We start from the raw sequence: 23767 nt of genomic DNA, 5'->3' as shown, positions 1-23767 counted from the left end.
GGAAATATATGTGCACTGACTGGTGTCTCTCAGTCCCTCTCAGGGTGATATCAGTTCACTGGTGTCTCTCAGTCCCTCTCTCTCAGGGAGATATCTGTACACTGACTGGTGTCTCTCAGTCCCCCCACTCTCAGGGAGATATCTGTACACTGACTGGTGTCTCAGTCCTCTCTCTCTGGGGAGATATCTGTACACTGACTGGTGTCTCTCAGTCCTCTCTCTCTGGGGGAGATATCTGTACACTGACTGGTGTCTCTCAGACCTCTCCCTCTCTCAGGGAGATACCTGTACACTGACTGGTGTCTCTCAGTCCCCTCTCTCTCTCAGGGAGATACCTGTACACTGACTGGTGTCTCTCAGTCCCCTTTCTCTCAGGGAGATATCTGTACACTGACTGGTGTCTCAGTCCCCTCTCTCTCTCAGGGAGATATCTGTACACAGACTGGTGTCTCTCAGACCTCTCTCTCTCTCAGGGAGATATCTGTACACTGACTGGTGTCTCTCAGTCCCCACTCTCTCAGGGAGATATCTGTACACTGACTGGTGTCCTCTCAATCCCCTCTCTCTCTCAGGGAGATATCTGTACACTGACTGGTGTATCTCAGTCCCCCCACTCTCAGGGAGATATCTGTACACTGACTGGTGTCTCTCAGTCCCCTCTCTCTCAGGGAGATATCTGTACACTGACTGGTGTCTCTCAGTCCCTCTCTCTCAGGGAGATATCTGTACACTGACTGGTGTCTCTCAGTCCCCTCACTCTCAGGGAGATATCTGTACACTGACTGGTGTCTCTCAGTCCCCTCACTCTCAGGAGATATCTGTGCACTGACTGTTGTCTCTCAGTTCTCTCGCTCAGAGAGATATATGTGCACTGACTGGTTTCTCTCAGTCCTCTCTCTCTCTCAGGGAGATATCTGTGCACTGGACTGGTGTCTCTCAGTCCTCTCTCTCTCAGGGAGATATCTGTACACTGACTGGTGTCTCTCAGTCCCCCCACTCTCAGGGAGATATCTGTACACTGACTGGTGTCCCTCAGTCCCCCTCTCTCTCTCAGGGAGATATCTGTACACTGACTGGTGTCTCTCAGTCCCCCCCTCTCTCTCTCAGGGAGATATCTGTACACTGACTGGTGTCTCTCAGTCCCCCCTCTCTCTCAGGGAGATATCTGTACACTGACTGGTGTCTCTTAGTCCCCACCCACTCTCAGGGAGATATCTGTACACTGATTGGTGTCTCTCCAGTCCCCTCTCTCTCAGGGAAATATCTGTACACTGACTGGTGTCACTCAGTCCCCTCTCTCTCAGTGATATATCTGTTCACTGACTGGTGTCTCTCAGTCCCCTCTCTCTCTCAGGGAGATATATGTACACTGACTGGTGTCTCTCAGTTCCCTCTCTCTCTCAGGGAGATATCTGTACACTGACTGTTGGTCTCTTCAGTCCTCTCTCTCAGGGAGATATATGTGCACTGACTGGTGTCTCTCAATCCCTCTCAGGGTGATATCAGTTCACTGGTGTCTCTCAAACCTCTCTCTCTCTCTCAGAGAGATATCTGTACACTGACTGGTGTCTCTCAGTCCCTCTCTGTCAGGGAGATATCTGTACACTGACTGGTGTCTCTCAGTCCCCCCACTCTCAGGGAGATATCTGTACACTGACTGGTGTCTCTCAGTCCTCTCTCTCTGGGGGAGATATCTGTACACTGACTGGTGTCTCTCAGTCCTCTCTCTCTGGGGGAGATATCTGTACACTGACTGGTGTCTCTCAGTCCTCTCTCTCAGGGAGATATCTGTACACAGACTGGTGTCTCTCAGACCTCTCTCTCTCAGGGAGATACCTGTACACTGACTGGTGTCTCTCAATCCCCTCTCTCTCTCAGGGAGATATCTGTACACTGACTGGTGTCTCTCAGTCCCCCCACTCTCAGGGAGATATCTGTACACTGACTGGTGTCTCTCAGTCCACTCTCTCTCAGGGAGATATCTGTACACTGACTGGTGTCTCTCAGTCCCCTCACTCTCAGGGAGATATCTGTACACTGACTGGTGTCTCTCAGTCCCTCTCTCTCAGGGAGATATCTGTACACTGACTGGTGTCTCTCAGTCCCTCTCTCTCAGGGAGATATCTGTACACTGACTGGTGTCTCTCAGTCCCTCCACTCTCAGGGAGATATCTGTACACTGACTGGTGTCTCTCAGTCCCCTCACTCTCAGGGAGATATCTGTACACTGACTGGTGTCTCTCAGTCCCTCTCTCCTTCTCAGGGAGATATCTGTACACTGACTGGTGTCTCTCAGGTCCCCCCCCACTCTCAGGGAGATATCTGTACACTGACTGGTGTCTCTCAGTCCCCTCACTCTCAGGGAGATATCTGTACACTGACTGGTGTCTCTCAATCCCCTCTCTCTCTCAGGGAGATATCTGTACACTGACTGGTGTCTCTCAGTCCCCCCCACTCTCAGGGAGATATCTATACGCTGACTGGTGTCACTCAGTCCCCCCCACACTCAGGGAGATATCTGTACACTGACTGGTGTCTCTCAGTCCCCTCACTCTCAGGGAGATATCTGTACACTGACTGGTGTCTCTCAATTCCCCTCTCTCTCTCAGGGAGATATCTGTACACTGACTGGTGTCTCTCAGTCCCCCCCACTCTCAGGGAGATATCTGTACACTGACTGGTGTCTCTCAATCCCCTCTCTCTCTCAGGGAGATATCTGTACACTGAATGGTGTCTCTCAGTCCCCTCTCTCTCTCAGGGAGATATCTGTACACTGACTGGTGTCTCTCAGTCCCCCCCACTCTCAGGGAGATATCTGTACGCTGACTGGTGTCACTCAGTCCCCCCTCACTCTCAGGGAGATATCTGTACACTGACTGGTGTCTCTCAATCCCCTCTCTCTCTCAGGGAGATATCTGTACACTGACTGGTGTCTCTCAGTCCCCTCACTCTCAGGGAGATATCTGTACACTGACTGGTGTCTCCCAGTCCTCTCTCTCTGGGGGAGATATCTGTACACTGACTGGTGTCTCTCAGTCCTCTCTCTCTGGGGGAGATATCTGTACACTGACTGGTGTCTCTCAGTTCCCTCTCTCTCTCAGGAGATATCTGTACACTGACTGGTGTCTCTCAGTCCCCTCACTCTCAGGGAGATATCTGTACACTGACTGGTGTCTCTCAGTCCCTCTCACTCTAGTGAAGATAGCTATTCACTGTCATTTAGAACTTTATTAAACTAATTACATGAGGTATAGCAAGATTAGCAATTATTCTTATGTCTAAAAGCTTTGTAAATACCAGACGGTATTCACGCAGGAAGGATAGACACGGAGATGGAGCAAAGGAAGAACTCAGTGCTGACTGGAAGAGAGAATATTTTGAGATGGGGTTTGAATGTCCGTAAGGAGAGGGGCGAGTAGTTGCAGATGAGCGATAAAGTCCTGGAGCGTTGGGTGTATGCGCCCAAAGCCTCTGCTGCTGGAGGTGAAGCAGGGGAGGAGAGCACAGAGGGAATCAAAGTTAGTTATCAAACCCTTTGGTATGTTGTGAGGTGGTGAATGGTGCTGCAGGAATGAAAGTTCTTTGTTTTAAAAGTTTCACTAAATGTTTCTAAAAAAATGAGAGGACATGTTGGGACTTTACAATCGCTGGAACTAATGTTCAAGAAAGGTGCAGAGGTATCAGATAGGTTAGGGAGGAGATTTGCCAGCTTCTTGCCAGGGAAGAGGGACTTCATCGACGAGGGCAAGTTGGAAAAGTTCGGACTGCTCCCTTGGAGAAGATGAAGAGGTGACGTAATCAAGGTCTTCCAAGACGAGAGGTTTTGATGGGGGAAAAGAGAGAAAATCTCTATTCCCGGCCAGTGGCTCAATAGTTAGAGGCCAGAGATTGAAGCGACATAGAAGAGGAAAAGAGGAAAATGTTTTCACTCCGGTCGTTGCCAGGATCCAAAACGCTCGACTGGAAAAGGTGATGGAATCTGGTACGTGAGGATGAGGACCTTTCCGGATGGGGAAGGCAGAACAAAGCATGATACCTCTTTCAAAGAGCTAGCACAGGAGGCGAAGGACTAAATGCCCTCCTTCCATGGTGTAAATTTCTATGATACTAATAGCTTCCAGTTGCTTCCGATGGTTAACTAATTCTTAATTTTCCCGCTACCTTCGCTGTCAATGGCAGTGACCGTCTGTACAAAGACACAAGGAAACACATAGCACTGCCCACATATATGTTGGCGAAATATGAATATTATTCTTTGATGCCAACTTGACTAAAACAAAAGAACTAGGATCTCCATCTCAAGTTGTGGAACCAAAATTTTGAAGTTTCTGCATCGCCTACAAAAGGTGATCTAACCGTTGACATTCAATGGCGTTACCATCACTGAATCTCCCACCATCAACATCTTGGGGTTACCATTGATCAGAATCTGGGCTAGTCACATTAATACTGTGGCTAGAAGAGCAGGTCAAAGGTTAGGAATCCTGCGGTGAGCAATTCACCTCCTGCGCCCCCCCCCCCCCCCCCCCCCCCCAAAAAGCCTGTCCATCATCTACAAGGCACAAGTCAGGAGTGTGATGGAAAACTCTCCACTTGCCTGGATGAGCGCAGCTCCAACAACACTCAAGAAGCTCAACACCATCCAGGACAAAGCAGCCTGTTGATTGCTCCCCCTTCCACAAACATTCACTCCCTCCACCACCGATGAACAGTGGTCGTTTCTTCACTGTCGCTGGAACTCCCTCCTAACAGCACTGTGGGTGTACCTACACCACATGAATGGCAGCGGTTCAAGGAGACAGCTCACCGCCACCTTCTCAAGGGCAACTAGAGATGGGCAATAAATACCGGCCTAGCCAGCGACACCGGCATCCTGTGAAAGAAAAAAAAAAAGCTCCCAAACTCTGCATGAGCAACCCGAGACCCAGACACCCAGTGCCAGGGTGCCACCCTGCCCAGAGCCCAACCACCCGGGGGCCTCTGATGGGCTGGCAGACCCCCCCCCCCACAGGTGCTATCATTCCTGGTCCAAGTTTGTGCGGACCAGTGATAAACTGCGCCATGTCGAGGTCTCCAGGCCTCCTGGGATGGAACGTATGGCGGCACAGTGGTTAGCACTGCAGTATCACAGCGCCAGGGCCGGGTTACGATTCCGGCTTGGGTCACTGTCTGTGCGGAGTCTGCACATCCTCCCCGTGTGTGCGTGGGTTTCCTCCGGGTGCTCCGGTTCCCTCCCACAGTCCTAAGATGTGCAGGTTAGGTGGATTGGCCCGTGATCAATGCGTGGGGTTCCTGGGATAGGGTGGGGGAGTGGGCCTAGGTAGGGTGCACTTTCGAAGGGTGCAGACTCAATGGGCAGAATGGCCTCCTTCGGCACTGTAGGGATTGTATGGATTTCAAAGACAATAGATGAATTGCAGTCTGTCCGGTGAGCACCTCCCTGAAATGGAATACCAGCTTGCATCTTGTTCAGCGAGCTACGACATCGGGAAAGAGCGGGGTGGGGAGCAGGTGGGAGGTAGGGGCGACGGGTACCGCTCCCTCAAAGAGCCGGCAGAGGCACGATGACTGGTGGTCACCCTCTGACCTGCAACATTCAGTGAGGTCGGCTAGAGTAACGCAGAGGTGGGCTGCTGACTCCCGTTCCATTGAAAAAGCAAAGGAAGATCCACAAAGAACAAGGTGGGAACGACAGTGATGCTGATTGACATATGAATATTTTCCAGAATCTCCCCTCCTCTCCTTCAGAATTGAAGCCTTGGAAATGTTTTATGTCCATGTGAGAGGACAGTTTAGTGTCTCAGCACTCCCTCGCCTCGACCACCCAAAGCCTGGTTCACCATCTACAAGGCACAAGTCAGGAGTGTAATTGAATACCCTCCACTTGTCTGGATGTGTGCAGCTCCAACAACACTCAAGAAGCTCAACACCATCCAGGACAAAGTAGCCCCGCTTGATTGCTCCCCCTTCCACGTACATTCAGTCCCTCCACCACCGCGCACAAGTGGCAGCCGTGTGTACCATCTACAAGATGCACAGCAGGAACTTGCCGAGGCTCCTTAGGCAGCATCTTCCAAACTCTCGGCCAATACTAACTACAAGGGCAAGAGCAGCAGTTAGCTACGAACAACACTACCTCCAGATTTCCCAGCCAGTCGCTTACCATCCTGACATTGAAATTGTTTGCCGTTCCTTTACTGTCGCTGGGTCAAGTCCAGGAAATACCTCCCTAACAGCACCTGTGCATATACCTACATCTGAGGGACTGCAGCGGTTAAAGAAGGCAGCTCAAGGCAGCACGGTGGTGCAATGGTTAGCACTGCTGCTTCACGGCGCCGAGGACCCAGGTTCGATCCTGCCTCTGGGTCATTGTCTGTGTGGAGTTCGCACATTCTCCCCGTGTCTGCGTGCGTCTCACCCCCACAACCCAAAGATGTGCAGGCTAGGTGGATTGGCCACGCTAAATTACCCTTAATTGGAAAAAATGAATTTGGTACTCTAAATTTAGTTTAAAAATTAAATAAAAGGGTGCAGCTCAGCACTATCTTCTCAAGGGGCAATTAGGGATGGAAAAAAAATGCTGGATTAGCCGCAACACCCACATCCCGTAAATTAATTTTTAAAAACTCAGTACTGACACTCCGACTGTGCAGTACTTCCCTCAGTACTGACCCTCTGGCAGTGCAGCACTCCCTCAGTACTGACCCACTGACAGTGCAGCACTCCCTCAGTACTGACCTTCTGAGAGTGTGGCACTCCCTCAGTACCCCGACCCTCTGACAGGGTGGCACTCCTCAGTACTGAGCCTCTGACAATGCCGCACTCCCTCAGGACTGACCCCCTGACAGTGCAGCACTCCCTCAGTACTGACCTTCTGACAGCGTGGCACTCCCTCAGTACTGACCCTCTGACAGTGCGGCACTCCCTCAGTACTGAGCCTCTGACAATGCCGCACTCCCTCAGGACTGACCCCCTGACAGTGCAGCACTCCCTCAGTACTGACCTTCTGACAGCGTGGCACTCCCTCAGTACTGACCCTCTGACATTGCGGCACTCCCTCAGTACTGACACTCCCGACTGTGCAGGACTCCCTCAGTACTGACCCTCTGACAGTGCAGCACTCCCTCAGTACTGACCCTCTGACAGTGCGGCATTCCCTCAGTGGTGACCCTCTGACAGTGCGGCGCTCCCTCAGTACTGACCCTCTGACAGTGCGGCACTCCCTCAGTACTGACCCTCTGACAGTGCAGCACTCCCTCAGTACTGACCCACTGACAGTGCAGCACTCCCTCAGTACTGACCTTCAAGAGTGTGGCACTCCCTCAGTACCGACCCTCTGACAGGGTGGCACTCCCTCAGTACTGACCCTCTGACAGCGTGGCACACCCTCAGTACTGACCCTCTGACAGTGCGGCACTCCCTCAGTACTGACCCTCTGACAATGCAGCACTCCCCTCAGTACTGACCCTCTGACAGTGCGGCATTCCCTCAGTACTGACCCTCTGACTCGTGCGGCACTCCCTCAGTACTGAGCCTCTGACAATGCCGCACTCCCTCAGGACTGACCCCTGACAGTGCAGCACTCCCTCAGTACTGACCTTCTGACAGCGTGGCACTCCCTCAGTACTGACCCTCTGACAGTGCGGCACTCCCTCAGTACTGACCCTCTCACAGTGCGGCACTCCCTCAGTACTGACACTCCGACTGTGCAGGACTCCCTCAGTACTGACCCTCTGACAGTGCAGCACTCCCTCAGTACTGACCCTCTGACAGTGCAGCACTCCCTCAGAACTGACCCTCTGACAGTGCAGCACTCCCTCAGTACTGACCCTCTGACAGTGCGGCTCTCCCTCAGTGCTGACCCTCTGACAGTGCGGCATTCCCTCAGTGGTGACCCTCTGACAGTGCGGCGCTCCCTCAGTACTGACCCTCTGACAGTGCGGCACTCCCTCAGTACTGACCCTCTGACAGTGCGGCACTCCCTCAGTGGTGACCCCTCTGACAGTGCGGCGTTCCCTCAGTACTGACCCTCTGACAGTGCGGCACTCCCTCAGTACTGACCCCCTGACAGTGCAGCGCTCCCTCAATACTGACCCTCTGACAGTGCGGCAGTCCCCTCAGTACTGAACCTCTGACAGTGCGGCACTCCCTCAGTACTGACCCTCTGACAGTGCGGCGCTCCCTCAGTACTGAACCTCTGACAGTGCGGCGCTCCCTCAGTATTGACCCTCTGACAGTGCGGCACTCGCTCAGTACTGACCCTCTGACAGTGCGGCACTCCTCAGTACTGACCCTCTGACAGTGCGGCACTCCTCAGTACTGACCCTCTGACAGTGCGGCACTCCCTCAGTACTGACCCTCTGACAGTGCAACACTCCCTCAGTACTGACCCTCTGACAGTGCGGCACTCCCTCAGTACTGACCCTCTGACAGTGCAGCACTCCCCCAGTACTGACCCTCTGACAGTGCAGCACTCCCCCAGTACTGACCCTCTGACAGTGCGGCACTCCCTCAGTACTGACCCTCTGACAGTGCAGCACTCCCCCAGTACTGACCCTCTGACAGTGCGACACTCCCTCAGTACTGACCCTCTGACAGTGCGGCAGTCCCTCAGTACTGACCCTCTGACAGTGCGGCACTCCCTCAGTAATGACCCTCTGACAGTGCGGCACTCCTCAGTACTGTCCCTCTGACAGTGCAGCACTCCCTCAGTACTGACCCTCTGACAGTGCAGCACTGCCTCAGCACTGACCCTCTGACAGTGCGGCACTCTCTCAGTACTGACCCTCTGACAGTGCAGCACTCCCTCAGTACTGACCCTCTGACAGTGCGGGGGCTCCCTCAGTACTGACCCTCTGACAGTGCGGCACTCTCTCAGTACTGACCCTCTGACAGTGCGGTACTCCCTCAGTGCTGACCCTCTGACAGTGCGGCACTCCCTCAGTACTGACCCTCTGACAGTGCAGCACTCCCTCAGTACTGACCCTCTGGACAGTACGGCACCCCCTCAGTACTGACCCTGTGACAGTGCGGCACCCCCTCAGTACTGACCCTGTGACAGTGCGGCGCTCCCTCAGTACTGACCGTCTGACAGTGCAGCACTCCCTCAGTACTGACCCTCTGACAGTGCAGCACTCCCTCAGTACTGACCCTCTGACAGTGTGACATTCCCTCAGTACTGACCCTCTGACAGTGCGGCACCCCCTCAGTACTGACCCTGTGACAGTGCGGCACCCCCTCAGTACTGACCCTGTGACAGTGCGGCGCTCCCTCAGTACTGACCCTTTGACAGTACAGCACTCCCTCAGTACTGACCCTCTGACAGTGCAGCACTCCCTCAGTACTGACCCTCTGACAGTGCAGCACTCCCTCAGTACTGACCCTCTGACAGTGCAACACTCCCTCAGTACTGACCCTCTGACAGTGCGACACTCCCTCAGTACTGACCCTCTGACAGTGCAGCACTCCCTCAGTACTGACCCTCTGACAGTGCGGCACTCCCTCAGTACTGACCCTCTGACAGTGCAGCACTCCCCTCAGTACTGACCCTCTGACAGTGCAGCACTCCCTCAGTACTGACCCTCTGACAGTGCAGCACTCCCTCAGTACTGACCCCTATGACAGTGCGGCACTCCCTCAGTACTGACCCTCTGACAGTGCGGCACTTCCCTCAGTACTGACCCTCTGACAGTGCGGCGCTCCCTCAGTACTGACCCTCTGACAGTGCAGCACTCCCTCAGTACTGACCCTCTGACAGTGCAGCACTCCCTCAGTACTGACCCTCTGACAGTGCGGCACTCCCTCTGTACTGACCCTCTGACAGTGCGGCACTCCCTCAGTACTGACCCTCTGACAGTGCGGCACTCCCTCAGTAACTGACCCTCTGACAGTGCGGCGCTCCCTCAGTACTGAACCTCTGACAGTGCGGCACTCCCTCAGTACTGACCCTCTGACAGTGCAGCACTCCCTCAGTACTGACCCTCTGACAGTGCGGCGCTCCCTCAGTACTGACCCTCTGACAGTGCAGCACTCCCTCAGTACTGACCCTCTGACAGTGCAGCACTCCCTCAGTACTGACCCTCTGACAGTGCAGCACTCCCCTCAGTACTGACCCTCTGACAGTGCAGCACTCCCTCAGTACTGACCCTCTGAGAATCAACCTGATATTTGTGCTGAAAACCAGGAGGTGGAAGATGCTTAGGGTTGTGGGAGGTCGCGTCTGGGGGTGAACTGGACAATCACCCACCAAGGTTGGCATGTTCTCTGTCCAGCGAGACAAGAATCAGCAATTTCCATTGTTTCAGCAGGTCCAACAGAGTGAAACAAATTTAACACCAAGTCAAATAAGGAGATATTGGGACGGACAACAGTGCAGAGACGGATTAACTCTGTATCTAACCCCGTGCTGTACCTGTCCTGGGAGTGTTTGATGGGGACAGTGTAGAGAGACCTTTACTCTGTATCTAACCCCGTGCTGTACCTGTCCTGGGAGTGTTTGATGGGGACAGTGTCGAGGGAGCTTTACTCTGTATCTAACCCCGTGCTGTACCTGTCCTGGGAGTGTTTGATGGGGACAGTGTAGAGGGAGCTTTACTCTGCATCTAACCCCGTGCTGTACCTGTCCTGGGAGTGTTTGATGGGGACAGTGTAGAGGGAACTTTACTCTGTATCTAACCCCGTGCTGTACCTGTCCTGGGAGTGTTTGATGGGGACAGTGTAGAGGGAGCTTTACTCTGTATCTAACCCCGTGCTGTATCTGTCCTGGGAGTGTTTGGTGGGGACAGTGTAGAAGGAGCTTTACTCTGTATCTAATCCCGTGCTGTACCTGTCCTGGGAGTGTTTGATGGGGACAGTGTGGAGGGAGCTTTACTCTGTATCTAACCCCGTGCTGTACCTGTCCTGGGAGTGTTTGATGGGGACAGTGGAGAGGGAGCTTTACTCTGTATCTAACCCCGTGCTGTACCTGTCCTGGGAGTGTTTGATGGGGACAGTGTAGAGGGAGCTTTACTCTGTATCTAACCCCGTGCTGTATCTGTCCTGGGTGTGTTTGGTGGGGACAGTGTAGAAGGAGCTTTACTCTGTATCTAATCCCGTGCTGTACCTGTCCTGGGAGTGTTTGATGGGGACAGTGTGGAGGGAGCGTTACTCTGTATCTAACCCCGTGCTGTACCTGTCCTGGGAGTGTTTGATGGGGACAGTGGAGAGGGAGCTTTACTCTGTATCTAACCCCGTGCTGTACCTGTCCTGGGAGTGTTTGATGGGGACAGTGTAGAGGGAGCTTTACTCTGTATCTAACCCCGTGCTGTACCTGTCCTGGGAGTGTTTGATGGGGACAGTGTAGAGGGAGCTTTACTCTGTATCTAACCCCCTGCTGTACCTGTCCTGGGAGTGTTTGGTGGGGACAGTGTAGAGGGAGCTTTACTCTGTATCTAACCCCATGCTGTACCTGTCCTGGGAGTATTTGATGAGGACAGTGTAGAAGGAGCTTTACTCTGTATCTAATCCCATGCTGTACCTGTCCTGGGAGTATTTGATGGGGACAGTGTAGAAGGAGTTTACTCTAACCCCGTGCTGTACCTGTCCTGGGTGTGTTTGATGGGGACAGTGTAGAGGGAGCTTTACTCTGTATCTAACCCTGTGCTGTACCTGTCCTGGGAGTGTTTGATGGGGACAGTGTAGAGGGAGCTTTACTCTGTATCTAACCCCGTGCTGTACCTGTCCTGGGAGTGTTTGATGGGGACAGTGTAGAGGGAGCTTTACTCTGTATCTAACCCTGTGCTGTATCTGTCCTGGGAGTGTTTGGTGGGGACAGTGTAGAAGGAGCTTTACTCTGTATCTAATCCCGTGCTGTACCTGTCCTGGGAGTGTTTGATGGGGTCAGTGTGGAGGGAGCGTTACTCTGTATCTAACCCCGTGCTGTACCTGTCCTGGGAGTGTTTGATGGGGACAGTGGAGAGGGAGCTTTACTCTGTATCTAACCCCGTGCTGTACCTGTCCTGGGAGTGTTTGATGGGGACAGTGTAGAGGGAGCTTTACTCTGTATCTAACCCCGTGCTGTACCTGTCCTGGGAGTGTTTGATGGGGACAGTGTAGAGGGAGCTTTACTCTGTATCTAACCCCATGCTGTACCTGTCCTGGGAGCATTTGATGGGGACAGTGTAGAAGGAGCTTTACTCTGTATCTAATCCCATGCTGTACCTGTCCTGGGAGTATTTGATGGGGACAGTGTAGAAGGAGTTTACTCTAACCCCGTGCTGTACCTGTCCTGGGTGTGTTTGATGGGGACAGTGTAGAGGGAGCTTTACTCTGTATCTAACCCCGTGCTGTACCTGTCCTGGGTGTGATTGATGGGGACAGAGTAGAAGGAGCTTTACTCTGTATCTAACCCCGTGCTGTACCTGTCCTGGGAGTGTTTGATGGGGACAGTGTAGAGGGAGCTTTACTCTGTATCTAACCCCGTGCTGTACCTGTCCTGGGTGTGATTGATGGGGACAGTGTAGAGGGAGCTTTACTCTGTATCTAACCCCGTGCTGTACCTGTCCTGGGAGTGTTTGATGGGGACAGTGTAGAGGGAGCTTTACTCTGTATCTAACCCCGTGCTGTACCTGTCCTGGGAGTGATTGATGGGGACAGAGTAGAGAGAGCTTTACTCTGTATCTAACCCTGTGCTGTATCTGTCCTGGGAGTGTTTGATGGGGACAGAGTAGAAGGAGCTTTACGTTACCTTTTTTAAAAATTCATTTACGGGATGTGGGCGTCGCTGGTTAGGCCCAGCATTTATTGAACCGCTGCAGTCCTCGAAGTGTAGGTACACTCACAGTGCTGTTAGGGAGGGTGTTCCAGGATGTTGACCCAGCGACAGCGAAGGAATGGCCGATATATTTCCAAGCCAGGGTGGTGAGTGACTTGGAGGGGAACCTCCAGGTGGTGGGGGTTCCCAGGTATCTGCTGCCCTCGTCCTTCTAGATGGCAGTTGCTGTGTGTTTGGAAGGTGCTGTCTAAGGAACCTTGGTGAGTCCCTGCAGTCCGAACACCTGTCATTAGCCAAGACAGCAGCTGGCGCCTCTCGAAAAAGGGGGCCAAAGCATTTTTAAAACAAGCTTGAAACGTTGACGTTAGGTGTGATGTGAGCAGTGCAGATTTAGAGGATCAATATGTTCAAAGGGGGTAAAAGAATCAAAGCTCCCATCCTGAACTGATTGAATTTGTTCTGCTTTCACTGTCCAATCTGCAGAGCGCAAGAAATGTCCCTTCATCCATCTCCAGTCTGCCTTTTCTGTCACCTCTCTTCAATCTCTCCTCACTCACACCCGCCCACTCTCTGTGTGCTAAACCTCTCTAAACTGTTCCCAGATGCTCGAAGTTCAGTTGGGTGGGTCTCGGTGTGGACTGGGCATTCTGTACCCTGTGGAGAAATGGGGGGGGGGGGGGTGCTTGGGGAGAGTGGGGGCAGAATGTCACAACTTTGACCCTGAACTCCAGCCAGAGCCGCCCAGAAATTCACATCGCTGCACCCCTACACTCTGTTTCTCTGTCAATTAATCTGAGCAAAAGTATCAAGTCTTCAACACAACCAAAATTGTGACAATAACCAAAACACCAACTATTAACCCCTCACTGCCTGCTGAATACCAGAGTGGGAGTGACGATCAGGGGAGCGGGGAGGGGGCGGGGGGGGGGGGTGCTGCTGGTCACTTAACTCATTCACACTACCGCACAGTTGCGTAGTGGTTATGCTACTGATCCAGTAATCCAGAGAACGTGAGTTCAGGTCCCGCCAAGGCAGTTTGTGAATTTAGAATCAGTTTAAAAATAAACTAAAAAAAAACCCCTTAGAATGAGTGAAGGGGTCCACGACGCTGCTGGACTGATGATTCAGCGAGTCAATTGGTTCAAGCTCGCTCTTCGGGGAAGGAAAATCTGACATCCTTATGAGGCCTGGCCTACATGTGACTCCAGACCCACACCACCTAATCTTAACTTAATTTTAAGTGTTCTCTAAAGCGGTGGTTCCGTTTTGGCAAACACCAAATCAAATAAGGAGATATTATGGCAGACAACAGGATCGAGGGAGCTTCACTCAGGGTTTCCTCCGGGCGCTCCGGTTTCCTCCCACAAGTCCCGAAAGATGTGCTTGTTAGGTGAATTGGCCATTCTGGATTCTCCCTCAGTGTACCCGAACAGGCACCGGATTATTATTATAATTCCGTGCTGTAAGTCCTGGGAGTGTTTGATGGGGACAGTGTAGAGGGAGCATTACTCTGTATCTAACCCCGTGCTGTACCTGTCCTGGGAGTGTTTGATGGGGACAGTGTAGAGGGAGCTTTACTCTGTATCTAACCCCGTGCTGTACCTGTCCTGGGAGTGTTTGATGGGGACAGTGTAGAGGGAGCTTTACTCTGTATCTAACCCCGTGCTGTACCTGTCCTGGGAGTGTTTGATGGGGACAGTGTAGAGGGAGCTATACTCTGTATCTAACCCCGTGCTGTACCTGTCCTGGGAGTGTTTGATGGGGACAGTGTAGAGGGAGCTTTACTCTGTATCTAACCCCGTGCTGTACCTGTCCTGGGAGTGTTTGATGGGGACAGTGTAGAGGGAGCTTTACCCTGTATCTAACCCCGTGCTGTACCTGTCCCGGGAGTGTTTGATGGGGACAGTGTCGAGGGAGCTTTACTCTGTATCTAACCCCGTGCTGTACCTGTCCCGGGAGTGTTTGATGGGGACAGTGTCGAGGAGCTTTACTCTGTATCTAACCCCGTGCTGTACTTGTCAGAGTGGGGGCACATGGGCCAGCAAGTACCACGAGGCTGAGACATGGTGGCGCCATTGCCAGTGACAGAAACCAAACATCCCGGAGACTCGCTCGGGAGAATCGGCGCCACCTCAACAACAATCGATAAAGGCCCTATTGCCCAGTAAACATTCCACAGTCCTTCAGTCTGACAATACTGAGTAGGGAGCCACAACAGGAGATTGCAGGACAGATGATCAAAAGCGTGTTAACAGAAGAGCGATGGAGAGATTGAGGGCGAGATCGAATGGAAAAGTTTCCAAGTGTCATTTCAGGCGGGTTTTGCTGGGAATTTCCCGCCAGCTGTTGGTGAGTTCCCCACCGCTATCTAACCGCACTTTGACACTTTTCCGGGCCCTGAGAGTTTCAGGCTCGCCCACGTTTCAAATGTTTTCCATCACTCGGGAGCGGAAGCCGCCGGCCAGGCCAGGTCCATGGAGATCAGGCCACCATTTTGAAAGGGTGCCCTAACCTCTAAGTGAGCTTGAAGGTCCCCCACAATCCCCACCCATGGGCAATGTCACCCCCACATACATGGGTACTACCCGCTTCCCGCCCCCCCCCACCCCCGACCAAGTGAGGACACCCCGCTGAGGCCCCCACTTTTCAGGCCTCCCCACGCCCCCTTTCGTGCCCCCCCCCCCTTCAACACTCCCGACCTTGCGGAGGCCCTTCACTGCCCCACCCTTCCTACCCCTCTCATCCCTCCTTTCATGGGCAGGCCCCCCCCCCCCCAGGCCCTGACCCTTGGTAGTGCCACCATGGCAGTGCCACCTCAGCACCCTGGCAATGCCACCCAGGAACATTGGCAGTGCCAGCGTGGCAGTGCCAAGGTGCACAGTTGGAGAGCCAGGATGTCACCCTACTCTGTCCCTGACCACCCAGGGGCCTCCAATGACCTGTGTGACCCCCCCCCAGGTGCGCCACAGACGAGTACTGATCGGCGCCCGTCTGGGTCGCCCTGGGGGGGGCTGGTAGATGCCGGTTAGATCCGGTGTCAGCACAGTTATTTAGGTTCTTAAACCCACTTAGCTGTGTGAGACTGGATCCCGCCCAGAGTGATTTAGATCTCATGAGGCCTAACGGCCTGGGGGAGGCCTCATCCTTTATCGGCCACGTCGCGCTCCTAATTCCGGCTGATCCCAGAGATCGGGAGGGGTGAGGAATTAAAAGCATGAATGAGTTGATGGAGGGTCGAAGGTAGGAGATTGACCAGGATTGCATTGGAGTGATTGAGCCTTGAGGCGATGTAACCCTCCTCTCCGATTCACTTACGGCTGTGAGGGATTATGTCCTGTAGAATTGCTGGAAAGAATCCCACTGCCTCTAGATGAAGAAAGACTCTTTGCCAAAGTTGGCTACAGGTTGGAATGCACCAACTTGTCGGACTGTGCCAAATCTTGCAGCTGAGAGACTCATCATCCCTTTTCACCATCAGTCAATTCAATCCCCATCCCCAATTCCAAATGTCACTCCCAAAAGGGAGAGATTGGGAATGAATATTTGGGGACGGATTGACGCGACTGGAAAACCTCTTTTACCTCTTCCCCCCCTTGCCCAAACTTTCTTCCACACTGAACCCATCCCATCATATACACGTGGCACATGTATGGCACACGTGTGGCAAGGAGCTACAAAGCAACAATTCCAACTCCAGGGCCGCTGAACGACATCAGCTAGCACAACAGGTTTTAGGCAGCGTGAGCACAGAGCAGAGCTCGGATTTCGGTCTACTGCTCACTACCGGATGCCAGTTACTCTCCTCAATATAAATAGCCCAGAGTTTATTATTGAAAAGTCAGTTTAATTTTGCTGGTGAAAAGTTCCAATTCCACCCGACCAATGCTGCACATTTTCTCACCTTGAGCCAGGAAGCTTAGTGGGCACTCCCCTCCAGAGCGGGCAACCTGCTCGGAGCCCCCCTCCCCTCCAGAGCGGGCAACCTGCTCGGAGCCCCCCTCCCCTCCAGAGCGGGCAACCTGCTCGGAGCCCCCCTCCCCTCCAGAGCGGGCAACCTGCTCGGAGCCCCCCTCCCCTCCAGAGAGGGCAACCTGCTCGGAGCCCCCCTCCCCTCCCAGAGCAGGCAACCTGCTCGGAGCTCCCCTCCCCTCCCAGAGCGGGCACCCTGCTCGGAGCCCCCCTCCCCTCCCAGAGCGGGCACCCTGCTCGGAGCCCCCCTCCCCTCCCAGAGCGGGCAACCTGCCCGGAGCCCCCCTCCCCTCCCAGAGCGGGCAACCTGCTCGGAGCCCCCCTCCCCGAGTGGGCATCTTGCTCAGAGCCCCCCCCCCCCCCCACCACCCTCCCTGAGAACGAGCACCCTGGTCGGAGCCCCCTCCCTCCCAGAGCGGGCACCCTGCTCGGAACTCTCCCCTCCCCACCCCCAGAGTGGGCACGCTGCTCGGAACTCTCTCCTCCCCCACCCCCAGAGCGGGCACCCTGCTCGGAACTCTCCCCTCCCCGGCCCCAGAGTGGGCACGCTGCTCGGAACGCTCTCCTCCCCTCCCCCAGAACGGGCACCCTGCTCGGAACTCTCCCCTCCCCAGAGCGGGCACGCTGCTCAGAACTCTCCCCTCCCCGCCCCCAGAGCGGGCACCCTGCTCGGAGCCCCCACATCAGTGGGCACCCTGGTCATTTCCCTCACAATATGTCGCTCTAACAGACAAAGACCCCTGTCCCTCTTTCCCTCTGGCTCCACCACTTTTCCCCCCAACTATACCAAGAGTGTCACCAGCGATTTGCCGAGAATGCGTAACAGGCGGCAGGTGGGTTGGGGGGGGGGGGGGTTTGTTGATGGCCGTGCACCACATGGACGGTGAGGGTGGAAACCCTGTAAAATAACATCATACATTTATATTGCACCTTGGATGTGGTTAAACGTCCCAATGAGCTTCTGGGGAGTGATTTCCAAACAAAGTTTTGAGGGCCGCACGGTGGTTAGCACTGCTGCCTCACGGCACCGAGGTCCCAGGTTCGATCCCGGCTCTGGGTCACTGTCCGTGTGGAGTTTGCACATTCTCTCCGTGTTTGCGTGAGTTTCACCCCCACAACCCAAAGATGTGCAGGGTGGGTGGATTGACCACGCTGAATTGCCCCTTAATTGGAAAAAAAAAAGAATTGGGTACTCGAAATTAAAATTAAAAAAAAAAAAAATCAAACAAAGTTTGAGAAACTAGGACAAGTGACCCAAAGAGGAACCTTCAAGGAGGCAGAGTGGGGATTCGGTTTCCAGACAGAATTCCAGAGTTCTTGGCTCAGGCGCTTGAAGGCGTGGCTGCCAATGGCAGTGCCGTAGAAATCGGCGATGCTCAGGAAGTTGGAATTGGAGGAGCGCCGAGGTCTGGGAGGGTTCTGGGAGATGACAGTGATAGGGAGGAGGGGGAGGTCATGGAAGGATTCGGAAACAAGGACGGGAATGTTCCCTGACAGGCAGCCAGTGCAGATCGATGAACGCAAGTGGGATGGGGGTAAGGAGACGCGGCTGGCTGAAGCTTCCAGGCTGCGGGATGTGGGAGGCTGGACAGGACAGTGCTGGAAGATGCAATGGGTGAAAGTGGTGGAGATAGAGGGCCGGTTCATCAGGATGAGAAGAGAGGACAAAAATCTCCGATCTCGACGACAGGGCCGGTACACGCTCAACTTCTACAGAATTACCATTGCTGCTTTCTGGTGTGTTCAGATCTAATCTTTTGAATTGTGTTACAGTTGCACTATTGCAGCTTTGGAATAACCCATAACACCTCCCAGTCAGTGAAATGTTTTTGACACAGGGTCACCGTTAAAATGCAAGAAAGATATTTTCACACAGCACCTCCCCACAACCTGCAATCAGGTAAATGTTCCAGGTGTTAGTTCAGGGATAAATATTAGCCAGGAGACAGGGTAGAACTCTATTCTTCTTTGTATCTGGTTTAGCACAGTGGGCTAAACAGCTGGCTTGTAATGCAAAACAAGACCAGCAGCGCGGGTTCAATTCCCGTAACAGCCTCCCCGAACAGGCGCCGGAATGTGGCGACTAGGGGCTTTTCACAGTAACTTCATTGAAGCCTACTTGTGACAATAAGCGATTATTATTATTATTATCGTGGCCATGGGAACCATCTATGTCCACCTGAGGGGGCAAATAGGGTTTTGGTTTAACGCACCCTCCAAAACATTGGCACCTCAGACAATGCAGCACTCCCTCAGTACCGCACTAGAAGATCAGTCTGGATGTTTGCACCCTAGTCTCTGGGGTGAGATTCGAACCTCCAATCCCAGTGGTGAGAGTGTTACAGACTGAGCCACTGCTGACACCCTGAAGAATGTGTTGAGGGGCAAAGCGAGGGTATAGACTGTTGTACGATTGCACCAATAATAACCACTTGATTCCTTTCCAGCAGTGTGGAGAATACATCACCTGACAATTGTCAGAAACTCCCACTGTGGGGGTTTATCAAAATGGACTCTCCTTCCATCAGCTCAGGCCCCTTAGCTCCACCTGGGTGGAAGATGAGGACCTCCCCTCCGCACTGATGTGACATTCAGCCTCCCAATACCTCCTACATCAGCCTCCTCCCTCGTGCTGAGGGACAGCCTGTGCTCACAGTCACTTCCACCAACCCAAAGTCAAAAATCCACCAAACCACACCCTGTTATTGTCTGGACAATGTTACTCCTGCCCCCCCCCCCCCTCCTCCCCTCAGTATCACCCCTGCCCCACGCCTTACGCTACACCGAATAATGCTCACTTGGTGTTGACACCACCAATCCCATGGTGAGCTCTAATTTTATTTGTATAGAACGAGCGAGTCTCTCTTCCACTGTCAGTTGTGTTCAACCGTGTGTGGGTTCCTCTCTTCCCCCCTTTCTCTCAACTTTGTTCTCCTGTGATTATCGATATTGCTTTTCTTCTTCACCTTTTCTCTTTATCCCATTGTCTTTATCTGTGCACTCGCACATTCTGTCCATCTATCTATTTTTCCGCCAATCCTCTCTATCCAACTCTTTGCCCATCTGTCTAGATTCGTCATCCCAATTTTTTCACTTTGTCTATTCCTTCCCTTCCCTTCAATGTCCATTTTATTCCCCCCTTCACTCTGTCTAGCCATCTCTCTTTTAATCTTCTCGCTCTGTGCCCAAGTTTCAGTCTGCCTCCCTCTCTCCCACCTATTTCTCTGTCCATTTCCCCCTCATTTATAGATCATAGAATTTACAGTGCAGAAGGAGGCCATTCGGCCCATCGAGTCTGCACCGGCCCTTGGAAAGAGCACCCTTCCCAAGTCCAAATCTCCACCCTGTCACCCCACCTAACCTTTTGGACACTAAGGGCAATTTAGCGTGGCCAATCCACCTAAACCGCACATCTTTTAAAAATAATAATCTTTATTGTCACAAGTAGGCTTACATTGACACTTCAATGAAGTTACCATGAAATGCCTCTGACTGCCACATTCCGGCGCCTGTTCGGGTACACGGAGGGAGAATTCAGAATGTCCCAAATTACCTCGTCTTGGACTGTGGTAGGAAACCGGAGCACCCGGAGGAAACCCAGGCAGACACGGGGAGAAGGTGCAGACTCCGCGGACACAGACATTGACCCGGGGTAGGAATTGAACCCGGGTCCCTGACGCCGTGAGGCAGCAGTGCTAACCACTGTGCTACCATGCCACCCCCCCTCACACTCGCTGTGCCCATCTCACTCTCTTTTCCAACTGCCCAACTTCCTCCTCGCCCAAATCTTCCTTCCTCCCCACACATTCTCTCCATCGCTTTCACTCTCTTTCAACTCAGTCCAATTCTCTGGGTGCTTAACCATCTCCCTCACTCCTACTTGTGACAATAAGCGATTTTCATTTTCACTCTGTCCATCTTTCCATCTCCCCAAATTCATGTCAAGGTGAGGTTGGTGATGTGGACTGAATTTTCTCCTCACCAAGTCAGACTGGTTTGGAGATTGATCACAATCCCCTCAATGCAATCTCTCCTAATCCAATCACCTTTCTGGGATATCTCCCCCAATTTTCAGCCCCATTTCATTAACTTTATTCCAATTAGGGATGGCGAGAAAGACATTTGAAAAGAGCTCGTTGAACGGTTGAAAAAGACTTTCCACCAACAACGGGTGACATTTCCTGCCCATAAAACAAAGTGATTCAAATTAACTCTGGGTTCCGTCACATAATCGGACTTCTTCCCCCGAATAGTAATTAAGTTAATGACAAACTAGTTGAAACCTGCAACAACAAAAATAAAGCAACGAGAGCCAAACCCCCAACATAAGCAAATAGAAAATTCTGGAAACTTTTCTGGGGTCTCCAGGTTTGTGTGTGTGTGTGGGATGAACAGGAAGTGTAACCGGTGAAGGGCGATCTGGATAAAGGCAAATTGACCAACTATCTCGCTCGGGGTTTGAATGCACCCAGTCACAGCTCCTGCACGTCCAGAGTGAAAACGGACACTTCTTAAAACCCAGGTTTAAAACCCAATTTGCAGAGGGGGTGGAGGGAGGGAATCTGATCAGTTTAGGGCAGCGCGGTAACACAGTGGTTAGCACAGTTGCTTCACAGCACCAGGGTCCCAGGTTCGATTCCCGGCTTGGGTCACGGTTTTGGTGGAGTCTGCACGTTCTCCCCCGTGTCTGCGTGGGTTTCCTCCTGCAAGTCCCGAAAGATGTGAAGGTTAGGTGGATTGGCCTTAGATACATTGCCCCTTAAGTGTCCAAAAAAAGTTAGGTGGGGTTACAGGGATAGGGTGGAGGTGTGGGCTTGGGTGGGGTGCTCTTTCCAAGGGCCGGTGCAGACTCGATGGGCCGAATGGCCTCCTTCTGCACTGTAAATTCGATGATCTATGAGTTTAAGAGCAGACCTTTATTAACCAGGCTGACTGGAGGAGGAGGGAAGAAAAGGTCTTGGGGGAGGCTACAGGGGGCAATTATTATTCGACTTGACGCCCAAGGACTCACCTCCAGAGTTTGCCCAGAGTTTTGCTGAGCTCTGCGTTGTGTAGATGTGGGTACTGGTCTGCCAGCTTCCTCCTCGCCGCCTGTGCCCATACCATAAAAGCGTTCATTGGCCTTTTGACATGGGGTTTGTTCTTGGAGGAGCCGTTCACCCTCACTGGCATGGGCACCAGCGTCCAGTCGTAGCCCTCCAGCACTTGGCTCACAGCCTCTCTGATGCACAGGGGGAACTTCTCCTCGTCGCTCTCCCGCTTCCCACTCCCTTCCTCGGCGCTGGCCTGGAGCTGGGACTTCTCCTCCCCATCGGCAGCAAAGGAAGATCCCGGGGACACCACCGAGTCGCTCTCAGAGCCTCCGGGGCTGGCCACATCTGACACACTGCGATCATCCGTCATTTTCCTGCTCGAAATCTTTCCTCTTCTTCTTTTCCCTCCCTCTCACACAAAATAAAAAAAATCCACAGGGATATTCTTGCTAAAAACTAAACCAAATGAATGGGCTTCTTTGACAAGGCAGCAGATTCACAAGTCCCCCCCCCCCCCCTCCCTCCCTCCCCTCCACACACACACACAGGAAAAAAGTTTTGCAACTTGTCAAACTTGTTCTGCAAGCTGTGATTTGTCAGTTTCAGGTAGAATGCAGCGATTTCACAAACTTTCTCTCCCCCTCGAAAAACAACCCCCCCCCCCCCCCCCCCGAAAGTTATTACACACAATTCCTTGCTGGATTAAAAGTTCACCGAGGTTTTTTTGTTGTTGTTGATGTTGAAGGCTTTAATAAAAAGACAACAGAGCAAACAATGTTCGCCTGCTCCAAATGTTGCTCCTCGGTTGCAGTTCTGGGATGTGTCCTCTCTCTCTCTCTCTCTCGCTCACACCCCCAGAATATTCCCAAAGTGCAGACCCAGCCGGTCTCCAACTCACATGAAACTTTTTTGACAAAAGAAACTTTGCCACGCTCAGCCCCGCAGCTTTAAATATGATGCCCACCACCCTCCCCTTCCCCACTGGTCACTTCTCTACCATTGGCCAGGCCCTTGATGGACCTCCACAATTGGTGACTTTTCCAAAGAGTGGGTGGGGACAACTTTGGGCTCCTCCCAGAGGCAAGCGGTTTGCATTTGCCAGAATTGGAAGGATGTTTTAAGGTAGCCTTGAGATTTTGAAAGAGAAAAGCTCCCAAGCTAACACTTGGACATTTTAAAACTTCCATCTGCAAATGTTGCAGCTGTTAAATCAACAGCTGGATGGCTGGTTGGGGTTGAAATGATCCTCTACCCCTGGACTCAAGTCCCTGAGTGCTCCACAGTCCCTGAGCCTCCCAAGCCAGACGCTGTCAATGATTCACCTTTACCCTCTTTCTGCTGAATCTTCATTCAGTTTCCCTCCCAGTTGGATGATTATGGTGCACTATTGAAAATCGCTTATTGTCACAAGGAGGCTTCAAATGAAGTTACTGTGAAAAGCCCCTAGTCGCCACATTCCGGCACCTGTTCGGGGAAGCTGGGTCGGGAATGACATGCTGGGCTGATGATGGCTGGTGTTCCTGTAGTCAAGGCTGACGTAGCATCCTTACAGTGCAGAAGGAGGCCATTCGGCCCATCGAGTGTGTACCGACCCTGTGAAAGAGCACCCTACCTAACCTGCACCGTCACGATAGCACAGTGGTTAGCACTGTTGCTTCACAGCATCAGGGTCCCAGGTTCGATTCCCGGCTTGACATAGAACATACAGTGCAGAAGAAGGCCATTCGGCCCATCGAGTCTGCACCGACCCACTTAAGCCCTCACTTCCACCCTATCCCCATAACCCTTGGGTCACAGTCTGTGTGGAGTCTGCACGTTCTCCCCATGTCTGTGTGGGTTTCCTCCGGGTGCTCCGGTTTCGTCCCACAAGTCCCGAAAGACGTGCTGTTAGGTGAACTGGACATTCTGAATTCTCCCACAGGTGCCGGAATGTGGCGACAAGGGGCTTTTCACAGTAACTTGAAATGAAATGAAATGAAAATGAAATGAAAATCGCTTATTGTCACAAGTAGGC

At 52.8% G+C, this 23767-nt stretch overlaps 1 protein-coding gene across 1 annotated transcript in view; it reads right to left on the bottom strand.

Moving 5' to 3' along the window:
• Positions 1–22282, bottom strand: part of LOC140404057 (transcription factor SOX-10-like) — a 26477-nt gene extending 4195 nt beyond the window's left edge. The window contains 1 exon segment of the mRNA XM_072492412.1: positions 21732–22282. Coding sequence (XP_072348513.1) covers positions 21732–22123 — 392 coding nt within the window. The 5' untranslated portion in view covers positions 22124–22282.
• Between the last annotated feature and the right edge of the window lie 1485 nt (positions 22283–23767).

The sequence above is a fragment of the Scyliorhinus torazame genome, chromosome 29 (genome assembly GCF_047496885.1).
Source record: "Scyliorhinus torazame isolate Kashiwa2021f chromosome 29, sScyTor2.1, whole genome shotgun sequence".
NCBI classification, from domain to species: Eukaryota; Metazoa; Chordata; class Chondrichthyes; order Carcharhiniformes; family Scyliorhinidae; genus Scyliorhinus; species Scyliorhinus torazame.
The sequence above is the reverse complement of the archived record's forward strand: the minus strand, read 5'-3'. Positions and strand labels throughout refer to the sequence as shown.